At 37.5% G+C, this 12,198-nt stretch overlaps 1 protein-coding gene across 1 annotated transcript in view; it reads left to right on the forward strand.

Moving 5' to 3' along the window:
* Positions 1-12,198, forward strand: part of LOC124171368 (structural maintenance of chromosomes protein 5-like) — a 54,422-nt gene that overhangs the window by 37,846 nt on the left and 4,378 nt on the right. The window contains exons 12-14 of the mRNA XM_046550538.1: positions 328-492; positions 3,455-3,694; positions 6,815-7,042. Coding sequence (XP_046406494.1) covers positions 328-492; positions 3,455-3,694; positions 6,815-7,042 — 633 coding nt within the window. The remainder of the gene's footprint in view (positions 1-327; positions 493-3,454; positions 3,695-6,814; positions 7,043-12,198) is intronic.

Raw genomic sequence — 12,198 nt, forward strand, 5'->3', positions numbered from 1 at the left:
TGCTGCCCTTGGGCATCTCAAACAAAATGTCAATGTGGACACGAGTTCAAAGTTTAAGCCCGCAGTCCCATCGCACAATGTGCATGAAAATGCTGCCTTGTGGCATTGAAACTTGAAACAGCATGAACTTGGTTTCAATTAAAATGTTTTGCCCGACATCTTTCATCCATGAAGTGCTTTATAGCCAGCTAAAACTATAATTTTTCTCTCTAGCTGTCAATAAATTTGTCTAATTTTTTTAATTTATTGTGTCTTAACTTTGGTAAGGAGCATTTTGGCTATTATTTTTTCAATAATTTCTTTCCTTTCCTGACTTGTACTTCGCAGACTAAATCAACTCTAGTGAGAAAAATCTTATGGAAGTTAAAAGGATTTGAAAATCTCATTGAAATGATTAAGCTGGTGCAACTTAATGTTCATAAGGCAAGGAATGATGTCTCTGTGATTGAGCATGATTTAAGTGAAAGCACGAAGAAACTTGAAGAAGCTGAGGTATGTGAATGGATAAGTATTCTGTATATTCATTTCCATCATTTTTGCTGAGTGAATAGATGTTCCATGTGGTCGCATCTCTTAGGAGACCCGATTGGCCAATCCCTTCACCTTCTAAAGGTTGTAAATATCAGGGAAAGGACCTGGCCTCCCTACCCTGAATGTGTGATGTTCACACGCCTTGGGCTAAGTCTGGGGTGAGCTCTACCCTCACCCATCCAAACCAACCTTCAGGTTGAATCACTGAATGAGTGATTATTATAAGTGTGCAAGTGGTCGATTGGTTTGATGCAGCTTTCCATTCTGCTCTCCTGTTAGCTAACCTTTTCGTATTTGTGTATTTCTTGTCTTTGACTTCCTTGATAACTTGTTCCATGTATATAACCAATTCCTGGCAATCCTTTGCCCTTCTCCCCATCTGCTCATCCTTTCATGATTGTCTCCATTGATTAAGTTTTTCTGTCTTCTTCTGAGTGTATTATGAAGATTTCTCTTTTTTCCCACTCTTCAAAACACTGTCATTACTTACTGGCTAAATTATTTAATCTGAATCGTTCATATTTTGAATTGGCCAGAATGCTATATATTGTCACAGCAAAGTTTTTATGTTACAAACTACATTCTGTCGTCCTAAAGAGATATTAAGTAAAAATATGGGAAAACTTTGTTATTATGAATTCTTAGATGCACAAATTTGGCCAATTTTGGTTTTGAGCGCTGATCACTGACAGTGACATGCTTCATGACTGCCGTAATTATCGAAGCTTGCTTTCTCTCATCAAGAAATTATTCAAGGGAAAATTAATTTGACTCACATTCGTTTTTAAGAGACACTCTCACGTACACTGTCCTGATAATTTGTGTGATGGGCTCTCTGGCTGTGTAAATACCTAAATACTATAGAGACTCAGGGTGATGACATTCATAGAATCCATGTGCATATTTTATTGTGTTAATTGTCGTGACATTTCGTTACTCTGAAATGATAGGTTTTTGATGAAATTTTTGGTGATGTCTTATCATGTAAATTAAATTTCAATAAATACGACGGCATTCATAAAGTTGAGAGCATTTGCTAACTTTTCAACTTTAGACTTATACTTAAAAATGTTAGTTGGAATCAGTTGTTATTGATGCAAAGGATTAATAATAGTGAGTAGTTCAGTTTCCACGCAAGGGTAGCTGTCATCCAAATCAATCATGCAATTATCCACTGAAATATCAAATGATCAGCTAGGAGGCCATAGTATGTGGAGTTTATTTTCTAAATTAATGATACTATCTACCAGTGGACAGATGAATCATGCTATGTCCACAGGAGAAGAAATAAATACCTATATGGCAGAAGTGCTGTTTCCACCTTCTGCAAATATCTTTAAGTATTAGAAGGACAGTGAAAAGTAGAAATAAGTGAGGAATCTCACAAGGAAGTTTTTAATCTTACCAATGTTCCATAGCAATCTTTAAGAGAGTGTTTCGTACGTCAGGAATTATAGGTGATAAAAACAGATTAGAATGGACCCAGGTACAATTTGCTTGCTAGTTTTCCTCAATAAAACTCTCCATTGAAGTTTTCAAGTTTTTGGTGGCCTAACTATTTTTTTTCATATTTCAGAGTCTTTGAATGTATCTCCAAAATAATTATGTATCTTAAAATGTGCATTCACAAATTCATTTTTTACTGCATGAAGGTATGAAATGTAGCCAAAGCTTACAGCTGCTCTTTTTAACCCATTCGCATCCACAAGCACGCTGGTATGTGGCTTGAAGATGGCCACGAACACCGCAAGCTTACCAGTATGCAGAATGCTTAGTGATATCTATCAGTTGATCCTGCTGCTATCTTACTAGTGTTTTTGTAAGTTTTTGGCCAGATAGTGTACCTGATAGTAGCTGCCATCTGGTGGCTATTCAGAAATTTTTTTCCATTGTAAATTAATTGCCTTAGAACTATTTATAGTTCAACCAAATGTAAAAGCAGCTAACTCTTGACAACATATCAAAATTTGGTCAAAATCAGTTGACAAATACTCTACTAAATGTCTTATTTAAACCAAAATTACAAATGTGTTCAAATTCTTTAAAAGTCGGTGGTGGTTTGGGTGGATTTAAATCCCAGAGGATGGATACAAATGGGTTTTAGCATTGCTTCTTTTCCTTCGAATTTGATTGCCGAGGTAACGAAAATTTTAAAACCTGTTGCAATTCGGATTTTGATTAAAGAAAATGTAGGATTTGTCCCTCTTTTACAAAAAAATCCCTTGGTCTCTACTGAACTAAAAAAACGAACCATGAGGGAGCATCATTTTCACCACCTAATTGTCCCTCTACAACATGACATAAGACTTCCAACATGAGGGACATGGTAGTCTAGTGGGTAGAGCGCTTGGCTGCTGATCAAGGGGCCCCTGATTCATAGCCTGGGTGATGCTTTCGGATACCTCTAAACAAAATCCTCCCAGTGCGAGTAGCTCAAGTAATGGAACTGCCCCCCTACCTTTAATGTGTAAAATTCACATCTGTGCTTAGTCTGGTGGATCTTTATCCTGACCTACCTTAGGGTTGAATTACTGAGTGATTGAAGTCTTCTGACGTAACGCCAAGCAGCACTGTATTCTTTGTGAGGCTGCTTAGTTTCTCTCTCATAATGCATTGAAGTTTTTCATTGCCTCCATGCCTGTTATTTTGCATCAAAAATTGATAGAAATGTGTTTGCAAGTGTATAAAAGTCATACCTGCATTTTTTCACAGGTTTTGAGGGATTTGCACCTTTCAAATACATTATTAAAATAGAGAAGAAATAGTCGTAATTTACTTTATCAGAATGCCACATTTTTTCTCTATAGTGAAGAAGAAAAGAGTGTCGAAAGTATTTGAAAAAGCAATGGAAAATGTAGACTTTCCAAAATTTCAAGTAAATTGCACGATTGGAAGATTGAGTGTACTTACTTTCTCATTCCAGAAAGAAGAAAGGGCTTGCAGGGAGATTTTTGAAGCTGCTAAAAATCAAACTCGAAATCATTTGAAGCAACTGGAAGAATTGTGCAAGAGCACAAGAGGTAGAAGGTTGAGGCACCAGAGGAAAGTGTTCCAGAACCTGCTGAAGAAATTTTCCGAGTATCCAGACACTCTTGAGGAAATTGATCAAGAGATACATGTCACCCAAACCAAAGCTGAGCTTATTGGGCATTTGGATTCAAATGTAAGTTATTCACTTTTTTTGAAGAGATGGAATATTAGTTTGATAAAAGCATTAAAGTGGGCTGTCTCTATGTGCCACAGTCACGAGCTGTGGGCTATGGTTATAAGATACAAATATATCTCAAGTATTGGGAAAAAATCTTGATGTATTAAATAGAATTAATTAGCTGAAAAATTTTAAAATCTGAAATATTGAAATTCCAGAATCATGTCTATGTTTCAGTGGAGTTTGCATGCCGCTACTTGCTATAAAAATACTTATGTGGTCTATCAGTTGTGTCAAGGCTGAAGATGAAAATTATAATGGTACCTAAGAGAGAAGTTTGACAGCAGTACCTTACCAGCAGGTACTTTGTATCACGAAGGCTTCACACCCTATGGATCCAGGTTCATGTCCTGGCCTAGGCAGAAAGTTTTCAGAGATGACTGTATCCCTGCTTGAGAGTAGTGTGGACAGAACTTTCAGTGCAACACACTGTCCGGCAGATGGGACGTTACGGCCTGGTTAAGCCTATTGTTACAACCTGCCTAATTCCAACACAGGGTTTCTGTACCCCCTCCCTTACCTCATGGCGAAAATGACCCTAGCTGTCGGTTTCCTCCCTCTAAATACCATGCCATAGATGATATAGAGCACCCGGCAGTGGCGTAATTATGGTGGGGCGATAAGGGGATAGATCCCCCTCCAAAGCCTCAGAGAACTAAAAAAAATTTAAAACAAAAGTCTAGCTTTGATATACAGCAACTGCATCTACTTAAATTTAAATTTTAAGTGCCAAAATGATGTAAAACATATTTACAGGCATGCCTTTTTTTTTAATTTTCCGGGAATTCCCGTTGCCTCTGGGGGAGGGGTGGGGGGAGTGTAGCCGCCCCCCAGGTACTACCATCACCCCCAAGGCGTATTCCTAGTTACGCCACTGGTACCCGGGATATTCCGTGACAAAGACTTTTCCGGTGCTTAGATCACTTCTTTTAAGTGAGCATTTGAAATAACTGCGCAACTGCCGTCAGTGATGAATGAACAAAAATATATTAAGAGCTCGGAAAAATCTCCTCTCTCAATAATGTTTACGCACTAAAAAAGAATTTTCACATGAAATTTTTGCAATAGTAGTTTGAATCTAACGGGAATAGCTTCTCTGTCGGTGAATTCAGCGCCGGGAACTTCGACTCACAAGCCGTGTGACTCATCTTCACGTAATACTTTGCTTCCCCATATCTGATCACAACACCGGACACTTTATGTACTTCAATATAATGGTTATAAGTCATTCCTGAGTCAAAAGGAACTGCCTTATCTTCCGCGTTTTGAATTTGACTTTAATGATTACGTTACGACTGACGACGCGAGTTTTCCGAGGGCATTCGTACTAACTCTCACCCAGTTAAAAAATAAACACTTGCCACCAGGCTGACTCAAGGTAATAGCTACTCAAGGTCCAACTTTGTTTCATTTAAACCCACTGAGATACAAGTTGGGTCAGTTTTGATCTGCGCGCCACTTAAGCAACTTTCCCCCGGCTCAATTCGTGTGGGATTAGCCCGCGGAATGAGACCATGCATGCAGTTTTTACCATCGTGTTGAATCACCATCCACTTACGTCCATACTGCAAATACGATAATCTTTTTTGGACGACCTTGGAAGCCAAAATTTTGGTACGGGAGGAGTTTTAACGGCTCATTTAGGTGTTATTTCGCTGGGGCGACGGAAAACATAACCTTGGAAAATTCTAGAAAATCTTCCCTTAGAGATAGATATTCCGGATTAACGATCATCTACTGCAGTTAAAATTAATATCTAATAAACAGCATCGCTCGTTATTAAAGCTTATTATTCTTCATTGACATATCTATGTAATGAGCACATACTACCCCCGCACCTGTGACTAAAATCGGCGCGCGCACCGAAATCTTTTCGTTGAGCAGTTATCTGAAAAGTCGTATAAGTGAGGTATTTTGTCACATTGGACTAGAAAAATGCGTTTCATAACCGAGTTCGTCGTATATGTGAAAAGTTTTATAACTGAGGTTGGAAATACATGGGTTCATTTGGGGTTATTCACCGGACCAAAAAAAATCAGCGTATGAGTGAGGTCATCGCATTACTGAGGGTCGTATAACTGAGGTTCTACTGTATGAATTGACAAATTTTAACTCTCAACTACTATAGCTGTCCTTATTGTGTAAATAAGCATAGTGACATGTTCCAAAACATTTTTCCATGTTAGGAACATGCCACTATGCTTACTTACGCAATAAGTACAGATATAGTAGTTGAGAGTTAAAATCTGTCAATTCGTGTTTATCTACTAAATATATATCAATGAATTAAAGAGATAGGTATAATTCATACGGTTATTAACTATTGTGATTTTTGTATTTTCATTCCATCAAAGTAGAAACAATTTCATCTTTTTAAAGATAGCAGCTCAATTTCTTAGATATGTAATGTTGATGGTTACAAAAAAATGGGTTGAATTGAATTTTAAATGAGCCAGAATTTCGCTTTTCCTTAACTTTCTTGGTAATCAATTCAGAAGCGTTGCACCTGCTAAACTATTGTGTTTGGCAGGCTTGCAGAGTATCAGATAGTTCTGCTCATATTAATGAAGTGAAGTAAAAATTGCTGCCAATATTCCATTGATAGTTAAATCTCATGCCCAGTTTCAATGATTTCTGTTTTATCTTTATCTTTAAGTGAAGATAATACAGAAATACAAAGGACAGCAATAGTAATTATTCCTTCTTTCTCTCCTCCAAACTTTTTGGTCCTCTATTCTATGGCTTAATTTTGGACCTAAGCCTTTGTGTAAGGCATAAAGCATGTAAGAAAAATGATTTAATGTCTTTTCCTATTGATTATATACATATTTAATATTTTTTAATCAACTTTTCTCAAATGTATGTATGTGTGACATTTTTCAACTACTTAAAATGAGATCTACAACTGTATTACATTGGAATTATAACTATGATTATTATTGCCCATTTTTAAGTCAGAAGTTTCACATTAGCAAACAGTTAAATTATACCTCAGCTGACTGTGGATTTATTTGAGAGAACTGTGAGAACTTATATTTTCTAATGGGCATCTTTCCATGTTGTTTGATTTTTTAGGTGGAAATTGAATTCTATAGAAGGAAAAAAACTATAGAGGGCATCAAGAAAGTTCTTGATCGGATGAATGCTGATAAAAAAAAGCTCCTTGAAGAAATAGAGGCTTTGAAAAGTTGCTGGTTACCATTTGTGAATGATTTGATCAAGAGGCTGGTCAAAACATTTGGCAGTCTTCTCTCGATAATTAACTACGTTGGAGAGGTGATACTTGTACAAGGAGAGAATGAGGTAAGTACATACCACTACTCAAGAGAGGCATGGAAAATTATAAAGAGTAATTTGACCCCCAACTCCATCCCGTCACTATCTTATGTTAATGACAACAATGGCGGTACCTTAACTGACCCTACTCTAATCGCAGATGCATTTAACTTGTCCTTTCTAAAGCTGAAAAGCCCAACCCTCTTCGAGGGAGATTACGAAATGTATGTATAACGAAATCTAGCAAGACAATGTATCTTAATCCTTGCAGTGAAAATGAGCTGTACACCTATCTTGTGAGGGTAGGGAAGAAAAACTCATCAGATATAGATGGAGTCCCTGGTAAAGTTATCAAAGATTCGCAGAGCTTAATCCTAACTCCTCTACTGTTCCTGATTAATCAATCTCTCTCTGATTGTATATATCCTGAAGCCTTAAAGGAATCCTAGGTTGTCCCAGTCCTTAAGAACAAAAGTGATAAACATACAGTGAGTAATTATAGGCCAATATCCATAATTCCCCAGTTTGGAAAAGTATTTGAGTATGTCTACTGTAAAAGATTAATTGACTATCTAGAAAGCCAAAACCTCCTATCCAGCAATCAATTTGGATTTCGAAAAGGGAAATCAACTGAACAAGCCCTCTTTGATGCAATTAATTACAGTGCAACCTCGATATAACGACACCACACGGTGCACTAATAAACACTCGCTATAGCGAATTGTCGCTTTACCGGAGGTGGAGCAAATAATAGCCAATATACCTGTTGCGAACAGATATACAGGAACAGGAGTGGTGCGGCGACAGATAAACATCTATCCGATAAACGTAAGCATAAATCCAGACGAAAGGCGATGTTTTTTTGCATCACTAAATGTCCTTACTCAAACAACGACTAACTATTCAAACAATTTTTAAGCGCCGCACTGAATAAAAATCATGCAAAGTATTGTTTCGTCAATCATTACATTTATCGAATGACAGTTTACCACATAAATTTGAGACTGAGCACTCCATTAACTTCATTTCTAACAGATTGCTAGCAGTTACAGAGGTTAAGGAGTCTTGATGAAAGTCTTCCGGCGGTGAAACCCTCGCTATGGCGAGAGCCAACACCGAAAGGGTCTCGTAAAAACGAATTTTTTAACACGCTTATTATAGGGCCAATTGACGGTGCATCGGCAATCTCTCGTAATAGCGGGAGTGTCGCTATATCCCGTACTCGCTTTAACGAGGTTCCACTGTATATTTTAAATGAAATAAACTTAAAAAACAGAGTAATGGGGATATATTTTGACCTAAGTAAGGCCTTTGATATGGTAGACCATGATATGCTCCTGACAAAATGTGAGCTGCTGGGCATAAGAGGTGTTGCTCTAAACTGGCTAAAGACATACTTAACTAATCCAACACAGAAGGTTGTTCTCAATAATGCTGGCAATTACTATTACTCATCTTCAAAACAAGTTGCTAAAGGAGTGCCACAGGGGTCAGTGCTTGGCCCAGTACTCTTCTTAATACAGTCGGATCCGGATTTAACGTCTTCGCATTTAACGTTTTTCCGCATTTAGCGTTTATTTTTTGGGGTCCCGATTCATTCCCTATTAGAACAATGTAAAAATAATCCGTATTTAGTGTTTCCGCATTTTGCGTTTTTCCGCATTTATGGTCGTAAAAATTTTTCCCGCACAAGATTTTTTTGCCCGATTTAACGTTTTTTCATGACGGTTCGTGCAAGTGATTATCCAAATCTTCGAATTTCTGCTCGTCAACAAGAAGAGTCCCATTGAAGTTTACTAAGAGTCGATAGAATACCGGGGAACGCTTCTTCAACTGCTTTCTTCCGCGAATGCAGCGCTGGGACCTTCAACTCGCTAGCTGGGTGATTTGTCTTCTCGTAATGTTTTGCCCCCCTTCTAGTCCAAACACCAGGCACTTTTTGGATCAGATCCGATCTAATGGAGCAAAGTCATCCCTTAATAACCTCAAATTACCTTATCCTTCAATTTTCGAATTTGACTTCGATGATACGTGGCGACTGATGACACGAGGTTTTCTCCGAGGGCCGCTACAATGGCGGTTTTCTGGTAATGTTTTCAATTGATGGCTCGTAATGTCAATGACGGTTTTCTCGTAATGTTTTCACTTGATGGCTTATTCCCCTTTCAATTATACTCTCTACGGGTAGCCCAATATTTTTCCAGTAATCTACTTTCTCTTTTCAAAAGAGGAGACACAATATCATTTGCGCAGTTCACCAGGTGATTCTTTCTATAGATTTCTGTTTCCACGGAGGAACAGAGAAAGAACCGAGGAAGCGTTTCCCCTGTCATGTTCGTGAAAGAAAGCATTTCCCCTACGGAACAACATTGTTTCACATCGTAATTTAGATGTCCCGGAGCCCATTTACCGACATGCGGCTGGTTGATATCGCTGTCGATTCAAAGATATTTATCTGGGGCTATTTTATGTCAAAAGAGAATGGCAATCGCTCGTTCCGGGAAAAATCACCGCATAATCACGGTAAAAAAAGATCGCGGAAAAATACGAAAATCCAGCAGGATTGCCCTTGGTGGTTGACTCCGACATCATAACTCGGACGAAGTTGCCAAACTCTAGAGGCACTGACAATTTGTCAGAAGAAATCCAGTTCTGTTGCAGATTAAACCTTTTCACTAAACAGAGTTTAGCTAATCGCTATTCAAGGTCCAACCAAATTTTATTAAAAGCTGTGGTGAAACAAAGTGAGTCGGCGTCAAGGTGATTAGCGCCGCGTGAGCAACTTCTCCCGGCTCCATTCGACCTGCATGAGGCCGCGGATATATGACAACGAATCTGGTGTCATCATCGAGTTGAATCACCATCGACTTGTAGGCATACTAGAAATAAGATTCTCCTTTTTTGGATGGCCTCGAAATCCAAAATGTGCGCACAGGAGGCTTTTTAAAGGCTCATAAATCCCTCGTTTCGCGGAGGCTACAGAAAACTAGTTTTAAAGTATACCGGGATTTAAGTTTTAAAGGATCCGGGTTCGAATCCCGGTCAAGGCGAATGATTTTTTCTCTGTGGATCTTTCGCACGCTGCAGAAAACGTTAAGTTGACAAAATTCCAATAAACCTCCCTTTTACTAGTTATTCGGTAGTTTAGTATTTGGGATTAGCGATCTTCTGTTGTCCTTTTATTTAACTCATCTTTATTGTTGCAATGAAGATTTTTTTAGGACATACTTACACCTTTTCTTATTGTATTAGAAATGCTTTAGTCGCCTACATGTCACTTTTACAGAAAAAATTTTAAAATTTCATCGAGACGACTGAAATATGAGTAAAAATGGAATCACTAATGTCCATAATGATATTCCGTGTGGGAATACTTTTAAGTTGATGTACATTATAATTTTCTTAAAATATTTCATTAAAACAATTGTCATCCTCTCATTACCTACTTATTTCTACTACCCATTTTTTTAGCTGATTCCTGAAAAGTATTTTCCAACCCTCACTGGGCAGAGAACATTTAACCAATGAATTTTTTGCTGCATGCAGCACCTTTTAGTTTCTTAAAATAATATATTTTATTCATAAAAAGCCATTCCAATCATTACAGACCCTAAAACCTGAAAAAAATGGCATGTCCTCATTTAATGTTTGTCCGCATTTAGTGTTTTAAATTTTACCTCCCCTGAAAAACCTTAAATCAGGATTCCACTGTATTTATAAATGACCTCCCCATGAATTTAACATCTAAGCACAATAAATGTGTCTTATATGCTGATGATGTGAGTGTTATGAATTCCCATAAAGAATTGAATAATCTGTATCACTCTGGTGAACTGGCGATTAAGGCAATGAATGACTGGTGTACCAGGAATGGCATGATCCTCAATAATGGCAAAACACAAATGATGATGTTTTCCCCACGACAAGTTTTGCCGAATGATCTTTTAACCCAGAGTAAGATAAGAGATATCATTGTGGTGGAAAACCTAAAATTTTTAGGGTTATATGTTGATCCTCATCTTAAATGGGACAAACATATCAACCAGGTATGTAAAAAGATTAATGTTGTTTACTATCAGATATCTGTGTTTAAATACACTGTTAGCATAGATGTATTAAAAATGGTATATTATGGCCTGTTCTATTCTGTAATTTCATATGGCATTGTTCTATGGGGATCATCATCCTTATTAAACCAGGTATTTTTAATCCAAAAAAAATAATAAGAAATATGTGTAGAGTGCATTATCTTGCACACTGTCGACCCCTTTTTAAGTACCTGGGTGTATTGACTGTGCCCTGTGTGTATATTTATCATGCAGCACTATATGTAATTCGGAACAAGAATGACTTTATATTAAATGACAGATATCACTGCCACAACACAAGAAGATGCAAAGACATACATGTCACTTCCACAAACCTGTCTATGGTGACCAAAGGGCCAGTATCTATGTGTACTAAAGTGTTTAATAACCTACCAAAAAGTTTAAAAAATGAACAAAGTGTTCCACAGTTTAAGAAAAAGTTATTTCATTATCTGGTTGATGAGTGCTATTATAGTGTAAATGAATATTTATCCAAGTGTGTGACTATTTGATGTTATTATATGCTTTATTTTGTGACGTGTCCTATACACCTACCATTTATTTGTAATACTGTGTATGTGTCTGCTGGACAAATAAACCTATTATTATTATTATTATTATTAGATAATTAAGTGGATGCTAATTTAGCTCATCAACGTGGACCAAGCAATTGGTGAACGTTTAAAACTTCTAATTTAAGTAACCAAAGAAACATTATCAGGCAAAAATAAAATTTTCAATTTTCTCCGGAATATTTTTAACTATTTGATGAAGTACTTAGTGACCACATATTTGGGGCATTGGCTTTATTCATCCTATCATCTATGTCCATAAAAATTTTTGTGTTGTTGATCATTCAAAGTACATGCATCAAACTTAACACTTTCTTCTTCCTTTATCGCCCTCCATAGTGATCAGTATCACAAGACCCTCTTTTTGATTGTGTGCTAAGGTAATGCAGCATTAGATGCTGAGTAAAACTGCCAGTGACTGTCAAACACGGAAAGGGTTGACGGCAGAGTTGGGGCGGGAGTTGCCCCGCACAGTGCAGAGGCAGGATTTGCACAGGTCATGGCTGGGGTGTGTTCTTCTAGT

The sequence above is a fragment of the Ischnura elegans genome, chromosome X (genome assembly GCF_921293095.1).
Source record: "Ischnura elegans chromosome X, ioIscEleg1.1, whole genome shotgun sequence".
Taxonomy (NCBI): Eukaryota; Metazoa; Arthropoda; class Insecta; order Odonata; family Coenagrionidae; genus Ischnura; species Ischnura elegans.